The sequence below is a fragment of the Oenanthe melanoleuca genome, chromosome 3, assembly GCF_029582105.1.
Source record: "Oenanthe melanoleuca isolate GR-GAL-2019-014 chromosome 3, OMel1.0, whole genome shotgun sequence".
NCBI classification, from domain to species: Eukaryota; Metazoa; Chordata; class Aves; order Passeriformes; family Muscicapidae; genus Oenanthe; species Oenanthe melanoleuca.
Window position 1 is genome coordinate 93,756,802 of NC_079336.1, and position 15,781 is coordinate 93,772,582.

Sequence of the window (15,781 nt, forward strand, 5' to 3'; positions counted from 1 at the left end):
AAAAGATCTGTGAGAAAAACAAGCCCAGTGGATGCCTAGCATTAAGAGAGGCAGCATCACCAATTTGGGGCTTGCCTGGTGCTTTCAGGACCATCCAGACAGCAGAAGGTTGTGCTTTGTCTCTGGTTACACAGGCCCAGCAGGAATGGTGTGAGACACTTCCCTCCAGCAGCATGAGCCTCCTTTGCAGTTTCTACTCTCCTGGTTTCCATTGGGAAGCCCAGCTGGAGGTGTGGCTCCTCACCAAGGAGATTCCCTTCCCCTGTAGCTGTGGCCCATCAGGCACTGTGTATCCAAACCTGTGGGCTGTGTTAGCCTGGTCTCAGCCATATCCCTCCTTTCCTTGCCTGCCTGGCCAGAGTTTGACAGCATCTTGTTTCCCTCTGGCTGGAAAGACTGGCTCCTCACTTCCTTGCAGCTACTGTCAGCAGCAAACATGGCCTCATTTGTGTTATCCCATGTCTGATCCCACCCAATCCTTAAGGCAGCTCTGCAGGCAAGGGGCGTGTGTTGCTGCTGGAGCAAGAGGGATCAGAGGCATGTGGGTTGGGATGTGGCCCAGATCTGTGATGGGGCTGCCTAAATGTGGGTCCAGCCTCTGCTCTCCACTACTTGTGTCACATGGGGGACTTCCCTCTCCTCCCATGTCTTTCTGAGGGCAGGGAGCTTTGCCTTCAGCAGATACTGCAGAGCTCCTGGTGAAGCTGGTGTGTTCACCCAGCATGAGGTGCTCTCTGTGGAAGCGAGCAAGGGGCTGGAGGTGTTGCTATCAACTTGTTTCTGGTAGTTGGGTGGACAAGCCTTGTCTGGTGACACCTCTGTGCTGCCTAGACCAGTAAGTGAACATGTGTTGTCTTGCCACCCAGCCATGCTGCCATTGCCACTGCCCAAGCCTGATACTGCCAAAGCATGAAGACCCATGAGATTTAGGGCAGCTTATTTCTGCCTGGGTTTCAGCTTTGCTGTTGGCTTGTGTTGTGATTGCTCTGCTTGCCCACATGCGTCTTGTGACAAAATGTCATCTACAGGACTTCCCTGGTGTCTGCATGGAAGGGGATGAGGTTTGGGGTTTTGGGACACTGAGATATGTGGTAGGGCTTGCTGCCTCCACGTTGTGTGGAACTGTGGAGCTTAATGGGTGCATGCCATGAGCCATACTGCCTGGGTGGAGGAATTCTTTTCCTGCATCAGACAAGGGGACTGCTCCAAGCCCAAGCAGGAGCTGCCCACCAAGATTGTGTTTTTGTGACTGAGGCCTCCAAAAATGCTCTTTTCCTTATTGCAGTGAAACGCATGTTTGTATGTGAGAGAGAGAATCAGTGCCAAATGCAGATTTTTCTTTTTTTTTTTTTTATGGTAATAACAGCAAAGCTCAGTGCTGGTTCCTGGTTTCCATCCAGATCCCCACGCTCTTGGATGTTTTGAGTTTGCTGCATCAGGAGACTTAGCATGGATTTGGTTTTTCTGATGTCCATGCTGCGGCTTCTGTGCCCAGACGTGGCTCTGCTCAGGGTTTTCCCATGCAAGCAGCAGGGCTGTGCTGCTGGAGAATGGCCAGAGCCTGGAGATCTGCCTGTGATCTGCCTGGCCAGGCCACACCACTCATGTCCTGCTTCTGTTTTGCCCCATCCCCAGCCAAGTCTGCATCAGCCCAAGGCTCCCACAGTGCTTGTGCTCATGGCTGGCTGAGACCCACAGTTCTTCCCCAGCAGGCTTGATTATTTTCAAACTTGCCATACCTTGCTGCATTTCTCACTAGGCGGCACTGATTTTTTTATTTCTATTGCTGAGCTGAGATAGAAGCTCAGTAAGGCTGGGCTGACACATATGCTCTAAATTATGCTGCTGTATCTCTGGCACTGTCAGTCATGGTGTGCCCAGGATCTTGCAGACACTCCAGCAGCAGGTACCTTAGGATCAAAGGTTTAGATCCGTTCTTGCTGTCACAAAAGTTTTATATCTAGTTTCTCCTTGAGGGGAGTTTTGGGGAAGAGGGGCTGGTACATCTGAGGAGTACACACACCCTGGGGCACCGTTGCTGTGACCTGAGCTTCATTTCCCTGCCTGTGTGTTGAGGACCAGCTCTGGGCTACAAAAACACCTTCCTCTGCAAAATGTGTGTGTTGAGATGAGGACATGGGTCACCAGTGCATTTTGACAGGGGGATGGTGTCTGACAGACGGGTGCTGGCAGGTCCTGAGCTCCAGCTGAGCCCTGAGAGTTTGCCCCGTAGGTCAGTACCCCACAGCCTCTGCTGCCCCTGCATCCTCCTACATCATGTGAGTTAGGGCAGCTCCTGTGTTTCCTGGTGATGCTTTTAAGTCTATAGGAGAAGTCGTGCTGTGACCAGGAATTTCTCCACTGCTGCCACAATAGCTGCTTGATGTGGTTTGGACTGGGCTGGGCTGCAGCACAGTGGGCATATGGCAGGAAGGCTCTCTGTGAAGGCTCAGGGCTTTGTGGTTAAGTCACCAGGAAGTGTTTTCCTCTGCTCTTCTCACTCTGCAAGAGTGAGAGGTGGAAAAGGGAAAAAAAGCCCTTGTACTGGAGCTGCTTAGCACAGGCGATGCTTCCACCCAGTGGGAGCCTTGTGACTGAATTGTAGGAGCAGGGAAGCTGAGGCATGACTGGAGGGAGTCCAGGGCTTTTCCACAACCAGAAATCAAGGGCAGAAGTGGGGAGTTTGGTCTGACAGCAATTCTTGTACTTGCTGAGCTCCTTCCTTGGAGCAGGTCGTGCCTTGGTGCTGTCTTGGTCCATCTTTGTTCCCTAAAGCGGTTAGCTGTCAGAGGGAGGGGTAAGGGCAAAGCTGGTGGCTTTTTAAAGGCTGCTCAAGCCATGCATATAACTGTCCTGTGTGTTTGCAATTACAGTATTTTCCTTTAATACCTATTTTTATAATATATGTGGTTTTTTCTAACCTTTCCCTCCTTTGGAGACACTTCACATTCATATAATGCTTTTACTGTCACCCCTCATTGCTGCCTGGCTTGGGAGGGTGGCTGCTCAGGGAAGGATAGTAGCATTATTTTCTAAAGCTGTGTAAAGATCCTCATGGAAGCAATTACCAGATGGATTACCCCTGGCTTTGCTGCTGTGAAAAGGCCATGTTGGGTCGAGGATGCTGACTATATTAACAGCACGATCCCTTCCTTCTTGGGAGGAGTGGTTGGGATTAACCTCCTGATTTTTAAAGGGCTGGGTTCAAAGCAGGACGTTCAGAGCAGGGTTCCAGCTGGCTGGCTCCTTTATTTTTCCCTCCCTGTTCCCTTTTCCCTTGCCTTTCCCCTGATGTGCCCTGTCCTGGGCTGTCCTCTGGCACATGAGAACCACAGCTCCAGGGGGAAGAGGAAGACCTTCCCTGACCTCTGATATGCTCAAGCTCTTTGGTTTGGTAGGACTTTTGGCTGTTATGCAGGAGGAGGAGCAGAGCTCAGCTGGAGACTGAGTACAGCTATGGACTCCTAAGTACTAAATCATCTGCTGCTCCTGCTGAAGCCTGGGTAGGCTGGTTCGACCTTCATGGCTGGGAAGCAGCTCATGTCTGTCCTGAAAGGAAAACAAAACACTGTCTCCATGTAAAAACTCCCTTTTGCCACTTTATTTACCCACCATGGCTCTGGGCTCTTCTCAATATTTGACCTCTGGTGATCCTGGGAATGTGCTGAACCTGGCTGGTGTGGGGGCACACATGGGATGTTGCCTTAATTTCTTTCCCAATTAGTGCCCTTTGTAATTGCTGATGAGCTTTGGGGAGCAGCTCTTGCACTCACCCATGCACTGGCCATGCAGCCAGCAGAGGATGGCACTGAGTGGTGCCAGGGCACTGGGGAGGGGCTGCCTGTGGGGCACAGTTAACGTGCCACCATGGCCCCAAAGATGCTCTTTGGCATCTCCTGGCACCCTGGTGAGCCTGGAGGAGGTTGCTGAGGGGATCCAGTCTGGCAGGGGGCAAAGGCATTTTTGGGAATTAGCAGGTGGACAATGATAGAGAGAGCCCAGGGTAGCTGTGTGTGTCCCAGTGCTGATGAGAGTGGTGGTGGGAGTACTGGTGGGGGACTGCTCCCGTCAGCTCAGAGGAGTTGGCTTGGGAATGGATGCTCAACTCACTGTGGGGCTGCTGCCAGTTCACATGTTTTCCACTTATTTGGTTTTTTGGTTTTTTTTTAAATAAAAATCTCAGTGGAAGCATAGACTCTTACAACATATTTGTCTGGTTTGCCATCCAGAATTACCATTTGTAAACCCATTAGTTTGCAGGTGCCAGTGGTCTTGGACTGGCATTGCTCATCCTTTTCTTGGGGCTGTGGGAAAACCCAGAAGACCAGTTTTTGATGGAAACTTGAGGAGACTGATGCAGCCCAAGCACAAGCAGTTGAACTGAGACATCCTGCAGTATCCCAGGAGAGCTGTGAGCTCTCCTCTGTGGGAGGAAATGACCAAAATTCTTCTCCATTCTTCTGCTTGACTTCCAGCACAGATAGAGCTGGGTCTTCTCTTTTGTCCAGTCAGCAGCTTGGTTTGTGCTGACCTCCTAAATATTCAGCTCATTATACACTGTAATGTATAAATAAAACAGAAGCAGGCAGCAGTACTCTCCAGGAGGATATAATCGGCTTCCTTTCCTTTTTAATTATACAGGATTTGTCTCCATGTGTCAGGCTATCCTATGGGCTAATTTATAATTTTAAAGAGTTAAGATCTGTGTTCTTTTTGCAGTGAGACTCCTATGTACACACCTGATTTTGGGGGTCCAAGATGAAAAAGCATCTTTCTAGGTGGAAATGCAAGGAATTTTGTTGCTGGATGTTGTTTCTAGAGGTCAGTGGCCTGGATCCTGCGTTCCTTTCCATCATCACAGAGAGGCGAGAGGTTCTTCACTGTGTTGGAGATGGTGAGGGTGGCCATGGGAATTCCTGGGATCTGTCTGGCTCGTGTGATGCTGGCTGTTAGCATGCATTGCCTGTCCCTCTGTAGAGGCAGGATGGTGGCCTGGTGCTGCAGCCAGTGGATAGGATATTGTCCACATGTGGAGCTCTGGCTCCAGCTGCCTGCGGGAAATGTGGATATATTTTAACCTGGCATCGCTGCCCGTGCAGCACTTGCCTGCTGATAAGTGTGGTGTGAACTCTGAGCTGACTTGTTTTCTCCTAAGGGAAGCCCTTGAAACAAAATTTGGCTTTTCATCAAAGCAATGAATCTGTCATCTTTCCCTCTGTGCAGCTCGGAGTCCCCTTCTCCTGATTTGCGAATAAATTCCCCATTTTGGTGTCTGCCCTGGCCATCCATTTTAAAATTAAAGCTTTGGTGCCCTTACTGGAAAAAGCATCAGTAATTCTCCAGTGGCTTTTCATGCTGTTATATTTGGCTGGAGCCTTCAGCAGATTTAAGCCTCTGGAGGGTGTTTCAGACCATGTATATTGTTTACCACAGATACAGGCAAGAAGATACACAAATTGCTGGTTCTATTTGTGATTGACTTAATGGTGGTCCAGATTCCTTAGCTCTGGGTCAGCTGCTTGCACTGACTCAGTGGCCAACAACCTGAGCTGATGCCAGTTGAGTGTAGGGATAAGAGGAAGATGCTGAGGAGGCTTCTCCAAGGCCTTGAGGGGGATGTTTCCATCCAGGCTGCAGTTGCAGCTGTACTTTGTGAGGGTCAAACCTTCTTCCAGTTGTTGAAGGTCACATCTTCTTCCATGGTCCCTTTCCAGCCTTTGCCACTCCTGTTGCCTGAAGTAGTAGGTGTGTTGATTGTGTGAGTGTGTGTGTACACCACAGGAGAGATCCAGGCTCTGCCCACACAGGAGCAGATGTTGGAGGGTGGTGAGCAGCAAGGGCAGAAAAGTGGGGACAGTGTGGTCTTGGCCTCAGGACCAAGTGAGAAAGTGGGACACTGAAAGCTCCTCAGGGACTCGTGCCCCCTGCTGAGCCAGCAGAGAAGGAGGAGATGCTCCATCCTTTGAAGATGGAGCAGGATGCCTGTGGGTGTTCATGAGCAGGAAAGGGTCAGTGCAATGGGAAGCTTGTTGGTGAATGCTCAAAGCTTCTCCAGGGACCCCAGCTGCAGGGGAGGCTTTGCTGGAGAAGTGCTTTTCTTTAATTAGGTATCTGTATTAATATTTTATTTGATTTTTTTTCTGTTGTTTTGTTCTTTCTTGCCTCAAAGTGGGGTCAGAACAGACTCAAATCTGAAGGTTTTCGTTGAGAGACAAAAAAAATCACCTCCAAGCAGGGGAGGTGCTGGTCCTCCTCGGAGTGGGGTGGGATCCTGGATCTGCTGTGTGTCTCCATGGGGTCCCAGAGGAGCTGCCACCAAGGTGCTCATTCATGTTGTGCCCAGGTACCAGTGCAGGAGGAAGAGGAGTTTCACAGCCCTCAAATAAATGAACTGGAGCTGAAATCTTCATGGGTCAGAAAACTAATTAGGGCAGATCATGGCTGGGCCCCAGAGTTACCTCCACTCCCAGTGTGTGGTTTGTGTCAGCACAAAGCAGGGGCACTGAGCCAGTGAAGCACTTAAGCGAGTACTTACCTTCAAGCATTTAAGCAGGGGTTTCTGTCCTTCCTACAAATGCCTGGAGTCACTTGAGGTTGTATTTAAGTGCTTGATTGGCTTAAGAATTGTGCAGCTTGGGGAAGGAGAGTAAGAGGAAGGAGGTGCCTTCCAGGGTTGGTATGGCTTTGGTGATGAACGGTACCTGATGTACTGGAGGATGTGATGCAGGATGAGCACAAAGCCTGTTTTCCAAAGACTCACAGCCTGCTTTTGGCACCACCACATCCTCTTTGGATGGGGCAAAGACTGGCCAGGGTGCTGCCTGTCCCCCTTGTGTCATGGGGCTGAGGCCATTGGGATGCACAGCATTTTTGCTCACTCAGGGCTAAGCCATGGGCTCTGGGCTGGAGGAAACTACACCAAAACTTGAGTGAAAGATCTCATACCTCAGTGCTCCATCTGGGTTATTCAAGGATGAGGATGAAGGCAGTCTGATGCTGTCCCACTTCTTTTCCCTCTAGTGTTGCTGACCCTCTTAAGTGCATGTGCTGGCACCAGGGGACAAGGAGGGATGAGCCCTATCCTGTTTGAAGTATTATAATCCTTTCAGATGGCATTAGCGCCTGGGCCAGCAGCAGCTCTATAATTGAACCTCCTGTTTGCAGGGGCCCTGCGCTTCAGTGAGACTTCTAAATCTCATTTGGATAATGCCTGGTTGCAGTTCCTGCTGAAAGATTGCCCTCTGCCTCCAGTGCCCCTGAGCCTGCTGAGCACAAAGGTGTCCTCGCTGGCAGAGGGGTGACGGAGCGTGGCCGGGCAGCAGCGTGCTGCATGGCATCTGAGTTTCCAGAGCTTTCACGTGCTTATTTTGATAGGCTGATGTAATTTTTTATTTCTCCATCTCCACCTGTTTTCTAATGCCTGAGTCCCAGGGAATGGGCTCAGTGGCAAGTGCTCAGTCAGATATTAGGTAGGGATGAGATTTTCCAGGGAGAGCTGGGTTTGAGGGGAATCGAGGTAGGGACGTATTTGGCTGCTGCCAGACTCTTTTGGGGTCATCTTTGCACCTGCACAGGCAAAACCCTTTTTCTGGCCAAATGGGTTCCTGGGAAACCCTGTCAGCTCTGCCAGGGTTTTGCTGCCTCCTGAAAGGATGCTCATGACACCGGTCTGATTCGCTCTGGTCTGAAGGCAGAGCTCAGCAGCCCCGAAAGGAAAACAGCTTTTATTTTAGCAAAGGCTTAAGTTCTCTGTGTTAAAACAGTGCCACAAAAGAAGAAAGTGGCACACTGCCCACTCCTTGTCTTGCTGGGCAGCTGGAAGCTGGCCCTGGAGACCGGTGTGACCTGCCTGTCACCAGGCACTGCTGGCTCCTCTTGGGAGGCTTTTCACCTGACATGCCTTTTCAGTGTTGGGCATCTCTGGGTGGCCAAAGAGCTGCCACAGCTGGCCATTCCCTGCCCAGTGCCCAGCCTGGCCTGGGCTCCCTGCTGTGCTGGGAGGGGTGCTGGGGGCTGCCTGCTGGGGCCCACAGCAGCAGCAGCTGGCTGGGCTGCTTGTTCCTCCTTCCCACTCCAGCGGTCCCTGCTGTACTGTAATCACACAATTATTATGCCGTTAAAATGTCATATTCGCAGAAATCCACATAAACAAGGCATTAGCAGTTGCCAGAAAATTGTAGTTTTACTGCTAATGACCCATTTTCCCCCTGCAGCACCACTCCTTTTTTTCTTAAATATTATTTTTTCCCTTCTTTGTTTCTTTGGCTTTTTTTTTTTTTTTTGGTTTTGTTTTGTTCCTGAGCTGTGATTTAAGAGGCAGATGACGAATTACATCTTTGCACTGGGAGGCTTTTAATCTTTAATGTACAGTTACAGTGAAAAGCTGCCTCTCTGCTTGCTCTGGGCTCCGTGCCCTAAGCCAATGAGGGTGATGAGTGGTTTTGGAGAAGGTGCCTCTAATGGGTCATTTTTTGGGGGATGCTTTACTGAAATGGCAGAGAAAGCTCTTGGTGAGCCCTGCTCTTGGCTGGGTGCTGGTGTGAGATGGAAGCTTCTCTCACAGTAGGTTTTGTCTCTTTTTGTGGGTGTCCCTTTTGTTGACCACCCCTGGGGACCCCTCAGTGTGGTGTTGGAAGAAGCAACAGTTGTTTGCCAAGAGCAGACAGCCACCCCCTGGATACATTTTTCTTCTCTTTCTTCAGGCTCATTGAGTCTCTCAAACTCTTGTAAGCATTGACTGTGTTTCCTATAATTAATACCAGTCATTAAACTGCAGTGTTGAAAGAGAAATTACCTAATTCCAAGAAAAAAAATGAAAATTTATTACTAGTACGTGAGAGAAAATGAATAGAAATCTTGGAGAGATGAGCCCTGTAGAAGATAAATAGAAAGGCAAGTGGAATATTGACTTGATCCTTTTCTAGTGCAGGGTTAATTTGGCCTCTAAAGTGAGTTAGATTGTAATAAATTAAATTTAGATTTCTGCACATCAGTTAAATAACTCCCAAGACAGAATTCTGGTGTGAGGAAGAGGTGATAATACATTGTGGAAATATTATAATGAAGACCTTATCTGGTAACCTGCAACCAATGTGCTGTCCCTGGGTGAGCAAAGGGGATTTCTCCTGATGCTTTAGCTCTCATTCCCTGTCTCTGATCAGGTGCAGGTGAGAAACAGGTGAGTCCCTGTGAGCAGGTTGGTGAGGTCTCCTGCCTCCTGCTGCCTGCACAGCTGGGAGCTGTTCATGCTTTCCTCTACTTTGAGCAGGCATGTTTTGCAGAGGTTGGTGTGCACCTGTGTCTGAGCTGAGCATTCTGCTCCAATTTTGGTTACCTTTTTAGGGAAGCTTGGGATGGAAAGAACTCCCAGAAGATTTGGACAGGTGGTGTAGATCAAAAGCAAATGACCAGCCCCCGGTATCTAGCTCTGGCTGAGAAAGTGAACCCAATCCCTGGTCTTGTTTTGTGGCCAGATAGGGATTAAAATAACTCTTTAATCTCTGGCATCTAGTTACTGTTGATCTCAGGTGTGTATTTAATTACCCAATGTTTAGTATCCATAGCTTGCCTCAGCTGGAAAAGGAGAACCTGAGTGAATCAAGGTGGCCTGATGTCTTTCAGGTGGGATTGCATGGGAGTATTAATTAGTCACTGCAGAGTGAACCAGGAGTGCAACCCTGGAATGCAAGGTTTATCCAGAGCAGGATGAGAGGTGAATACTGTGGGGTAAGACACTGGTATTTGGGATCCCATCCCTGATAACAGCAGATAATTAGTGGAGTTAGATGGATGCTGAGAAAGCATCTGCTATCACAGACCCTGCCATGTGCCAAACCCTTCTTCTGCTGCCTGGCCAGAGCATTGCTGCTCTTGCAGCCCCAGTTTTGTTGAGGGAATCCACCAGCCTTCCCACCTGAGCCATCAGATTCTTGCCCAGCTGCACCCTTCTAGCTGATCCAAGGCTATTGGGTGTAATGACATCACAAAAAACAAAACAACATACACACACAGCCTTAAGTGCTGTGTGGCCACTTTTGAAAAGCCATTTCTCTTCTTACTAAGTTTGATAAAACCAACTTTTATTTTTCTGCACAGCATTAAAATTTAGGGACTGCAGCTCGGGTGGTTGTTTCGGCAGCACCAGGCCTCCCGGGGTCATCGTGAAATCTTATAAACATCAGGCTGTCGGTGGCTCTGCAATGCAATCGCCTCACTTTTCCCTGATCTTTTACTGCTGTGCTAAATCATGTTTTGCAAGATGCCTTAGAAAAAAACCAACATAAACAACACTTATCACCCTGTGCACGTCGGCCCTCCCGAACGTCCGCAGCCGGGTTATGTGCGTCCTCCTTGTAAAACTCCTGCAGGGACCTTTCTGCTTTCATCACAGCCTTGAATAACTTTATTCCAGTCCTCAATAACTTCCTCTCAGTATGGCTGGTGGCTCAGGGGTTCCTTCTGATGGTCTCACACGAGGGTAGGTGCTGGAGGAGGTCCTGGGAAGGCCGTGGGGTCACACCAGGGGAGGATTAATACAACCCTCTGTCTGGAAACCCCTGCATCCCTGGAGTTCATTGGCTCTTTGGGAGTGCTTGTTTTGCTGTAATGTGGAGGGATGTGGGGCATCCTGTGGCTGGCGGTGCCTGGCTTGCTCTTGTGGTGGCTCACTTGCAGGAGCCAGTCCCTCCTCCCCTTTCTGTCACTACAAAAAATGCACTGCCAGATGCGAGTAAAATCAATTATGGGATAAAAATCGCCCTTTTCAAAAGCTTCATTTTGTGCTATTAGCAGGCAAAATTGGCTTTGAGATGGTGTGAACCAAGGAGGGGGGAAAAAAAAGGAAAGCAGAAGAAAAGATCAATTATTGGATAAGATCACAATTTTCTTTGGGGCTGAGATGTCTGTAAATGTTTGCATCTCTCAGTGTTACAGGTAGGCTGAGATCAAAGAGGTTGTGCTGCTGTAGCGATGAGATCTTATCGGTGCTGTTTTGTGCTGGCTGCCTCCGACACTGCCAAAGGATGCTAAAACCCCCGACAGCTTCTGCTGCTCAGGGATGCTCAAACCCTCACAGCACCGAGCCACCAAGAAATGCTTAAACCCCTGAAGGTTGTTGAAGCTGCTGGGTAACCCCAAAATGCAGCTCTGCCATGCTTTTGGAGTGGAGGGGACCACACAGGCACATGCTTCCCTGCTCTTCTCCCTGTGGTAGGGATGAAGTCCTCAGCAAGATACGTGTGGTGGGAAAGATGGACTGAAATTGGGCTGGGAGCATGATGGCCCCTTTCTTCCAGGGTCCTGTTGCTGGAGCTGGGGCTAGGATGTGGCTGTAGAAATGTGGGATTACTCCTTTCCTACCTAAAAGGCTAGGGGGGCAGTGGGTCATGTGATGTAAAACACCTTTGTTTCTTGGCTGGAGAGAAATTAAAACCCTTACAAAACATTTGTGCCCTTGAGACGGGGATCCACCAGAGGCCTGAATTTGGTTTCAGATCAGTAGTTTTAATTCAGATTGGCAGGCTCTCTTTGACAAATTGTTTCAGGACCTGAGGTGGAAAAATAAACCCTGAAGGCTTCCTGGGAAGCCTGCTGTAGCAATGCTTGCCCGAATGCAGGGCTGACCAACCTCTGGTGGGGCTTGGGCGGAGCTGAGGAGCGGGGTCAGCGTGTGTCTAACGGGGCTGACTTTGTGCGGCAGGAACCCAACGCGGACTGGGACGACCTGTGGGATGAGTTTGAAGAGCGGCGGTACCTGAGCGCCCGGAGGTGGAAGGGCGGCGAGGATCCCTACCGGCTCCACGCCTTTAACCAGCGCGAGAGCGAGAGGATCCCCAGCGACCGCGCTGTGCGCGACACCCGCCATCACAGGTTCTGCCTGCCTGCCTGCCCCCCTGAGCTCCTCACGGCGCTTATGGCACGGGGCACGGCCCTGTTCCCTGCAGGGCTGGGCTTTTGGGCTGCCAATGGGGACTCCTGGGGTTGGGTCTGCCTGGCTTGTGTTTCTGAGTCTTTCCCTTTGCTTGGTTTCTTGGCATGTCTGGAAGTCTTAGACCTGTTGATTGAAACTGTGTAAATTATTCCAGGACCATAGGGAAAGATAGGAAAGGCCTTTATTTTTCCTTCTAGAAAGTATTGGGTTTGCAAGAGCAAGTCTCAGTGGTGCTGGGTACTCTTGCTCTTCAGATGGTGCAATGAGGTGATACAAGGGGAATAAGATAACTGTTGAGAGTTGAAATTGCTCTGCAGAGAGAGGAGTGGGGAATAGGGGGTAATTGCTGAGTGAGGAGGAGAGAAGGGTAGGAACTTCTTGGGTTACTAGCTGCTCCAGCACCACTGAGGTCAAGAATATCCTTTGGTGTCCAGAGGAGCTCTTGGGTAAGGCAGGAGAATTGCAGCAGCAGTTGCCTTGTAGATGGAGCTGCACTCCTTTGTCAGTGTGAGAAGGCTGGGGTGGGAGATTTGGTGCACCCTTGCTTGCTAAGGTCTCAGCTGTAGTCTCCCTCTGGTTGTTTTGCCAAACTCACCAGGGAAGAGCTGCCCCTCCTGCTGAAGGTTCATGGTTAGTTTGCTGGATGGGGTGATGTGAGGATGTCCTGGTATTGGAGGGAAAGCTCCCAATTCCCCTCAAGGCAGTTTTCCTCCTTGTCATCTGAGGCATAGTGTATGCCTGGCCCTGCTGTTGGTCACCAGTCCACAGCGGTGCAAGCTCTTTCTGTGGAGCTGTACCTGGCATTATGTCCCAACTTGCTGGCAGCAGCTGTCTCTACTGCCTTGTCCTGGCAGCCCTTTTGGGTAAGTCCTGCTCTGGTGGGAGCTCTGTGCTGGACTCAGCCACGGCACTGTGCTGCCCCTGCTGCACCTCACTCCCAGATCACAGTGACTCCACTCCTGGCATCTGACCCAACTCTGAATTTCCCCTATTCCAGTTCAAATGCAGCACTTAGGCTGAAATGCTTAAACAGCACCAGCTCCCCAGCCCTGTAGCAAGCAATGTGCTTATTTATTTATTTAGCTTCTTTTTGTTGTAAGGACCAGATGCTCCTTTCTCTGGAGAGGAGCTGTCAGCCCTGACGGACGCCTGTTATAGCTGAGCAGAGAGCGAGTGTGCTATTCCTGGAGAGAATTAATGCTGGGGATATTAACCATCTGCCCTATTAAAAGGGAGGATTGACTCAGTTGCCCCTTGCCTACCATCACTGTGCAGTGGCAGCCACCTTGTTCCTGGGTGGGCAGATGTGGCACTGAGTGCTCCTGTGAATGAAAAGTTCTCATTAAGGAGGAAGTGAGGGCACAGCACGTGGGAGGGGCTGGGGCTAATTTAATTTGTTTCCAATTTCCTTAACCCGGTAATTGGATTCTGATTTATTGAATATGCCTGAGGAACGCTGCGGATGATGCACCATTAGCTAAGCATTAGAGTGGCCACGGAGGAAATGGAGCTGCTGGCAGATCTGGGGGAGGCAGGTGCCGATGGGGAGGATGGAGGAAGGGATCTGGAATTGCTGGTTGGGGGAGAGAGGAAAGTGCAGACCTGAGCCCACTCTGGAAAAACAATCCTCACTTACAGTACTGGTGTCCTGGGAGCTGCTGCAGGTGATGCTCTGGCCCTGCCATGCAACCTGGAAGCTGGTCTTGAATTGTGCATGGATTAGCATGGCCTGCTCTTGGAGCAGGGAGGAATTGCTGATGGCTGTGTAAGAACATATAAAGGGAATCCAGCATGGGGTTGATGAGATACCCTCCTGTGAAGGGGAGAGCAGTGTTGTGTGGACCAGGCTGTTGTGGGAGAAAGGACACCTGCAGTGCTCATGCTGTGTGTCCTGCTGGAGGCTGTGTTTGGAGGCTTGGTTTCAATGGAAAACTGGGATTAAGCTGCTCAGAGGGACCCCAGAAAGTCAGGCCTCAATTCTACTCCAGCTGATTTTGGGGCAATTCAGGACCTCACACCAAGAGGTACCACTGTGCCAAGAGACTGCTGCCCAGCTTGTGTGAGGGTTTAGGAGGCTTTGGAGAGGGTCTCATCCATCATTTCAGCTCATTGCCATTGATAGGCAACTTCTCCTTCAGCCTCTCAGTCTGATGTGCTCTGCTCTGTGACAAGGTTTCCAGTGTGTTGGCTCTCCATCCTCCATCCTCTGTACAACATGTACATGTACATCCTCTGCAGACCATGGTAATGCCCAGAGACCTATGCATTGTGTCCTAATCCTAGGGACTGGGATGTGGGAATGCTGCTCCTTACAGCTTCTCTGGGGGGTGTTTTTCATTAGGATGGCTGCAGAAAGTTTCCTGGTGTTTTCTCTGCTAATACAGCCAAGCATCTGGACCTGCCAATGATAGCTGAATATACAAAATCTGGCAAGGGCTGAGCAGCAAGCTCCTTGCCAGGAGGTCATGGAGAGGGCAAATACTTTCAATGGGATGGGATGTGGCACTGACAGCCAGTTGCTTAGCAATGTTTGCTGGATTGATTTTGTTTTTAAATTGCAGCCAGTGGAATAGTTTCAGATGGAGAAGAGTTGCAGTATTCCAAGAAATCAGTGCAGGAGGAACTGTGGTGGCTCTCTTTGTCTGCCTCTGGCTAGTGCAGGGCTGTGAGCTTTTGTTTGGTTTGTGGGTGATTTCAGCCTGGGAACTGTCATGCTTTCTGTGCACTACCTTGTGTCACTTGGTCTGGGAGATGTCACAGCTGGAGCATTGCTCCTGGTGACCTTGTGTTTCAGTGCTGTTAGCTCCATTCCTGGTTGCATGTTGGCTAAGCCCTTGGGCCAAGGAAGAAGGAGAAGACCTTGGATGGTCAAAAGTCAAAGATGTTAAAACATCCCTGTGGTTGCATCAGCAGACTGCCCCTGGAGCTTGGTGGCACATCCAGGCTGTGCACAGCCAGCTCATGCCTCCGGAGTGGGTGGCTAGTCACCCTCCACCACGGTAGCCACACGCACTTGGGTTTACCTCATCCCCACATCCCACCTCCTGCAACTCCCACCGACAAAGTGTGGGACTGGAATGGCAGTGAGTGAGTCAGTGCCAGGCGTGAGCACGTGGTGGGGGGAGCAGAGCTCAGGTTTCCAGTATTGCTCAGCAGCTTGGAAAGCCGACAGCGAGGATGTGTCACCCCCAGGCCCACGGGCCTTTTCCATCTGTGGCAGACAGCTCCTGGGGAGGCTGGTGTCCCACAGCAGTGCTCCATATGCTGCTTGGGCTGACCCCAGCCCCCGGTGCTGGGCTGGGTCTGATGGATGTGCAGATGCTGTTGTGGCTGCCAGGCTGGGCAGCGCCGGCCTGAGCGGGGGTTGGTGCTGCTGAGGGTGGCACAGCAGAGAGGGAAATCAGGGACAGGAGAGGAGATGAGAGGCTGGAGGAGAGGCAAGAGCCTCCAGCAGACTTCTCCAGCTATTGAAAATCACACCAGCCAGCTTCAGGCATCTCCCAGTGCCTGCTTTCCTCTGTTTGTCTTGCTTTTTACTTCACTAGTGCTGTCTCAAGAGCTAATAAAGCCAGAAGGCCGAGGATGGAGCCCTCTCAAATTCTAACATTAGCCTCAGCATTTCTGAAGTTCCTTCCTTCCCTGAGTTGCAAGTGCTTTACAAGAGGTCCTAGCTACCCAACTAAAGTTTAATTTTACAGCTGCTTAGGGGTGTTTGTGTATGTGTGTCTCTGAGATAAAGCAGCTGCTAAGATCAAGTTGTGATTGGAACACGAGGCTGGCAGGGATGAGGATCAGGGGTTGCATTGTCTGCTGAAGGTGAGAGCATCCTGGCAGCCCAGAAGCCAGGTCCTG

The 15,781-nt window shown here is 50.4% G+C and overlaps 1 protein-coding gene across 1 annotated transcript in view; it reads left to right on the plus strand.

Annotated features, from left to right (window-relative positions):
- The window catches only part of GALNT14 (polypeptide N-acetylgalactosaminyltransferase 14), a 92,414-nt gene that overhangs the window by 20,534 nt on the left and 56,099 nt on the right, over window positions 1–15,781 (plus strand). Inside the window, exon 2 of the mRNA XM_056488598.1 lies at window positions 11,699–11,868. Within this exon, the coding sequence (XP_056344573.1) occupies window positions 11,699–11,868 (170 nt within the window). The remainder of the gene's footprint in view (window positions 1–11,698; window positions 11,869–15,781) is intronic.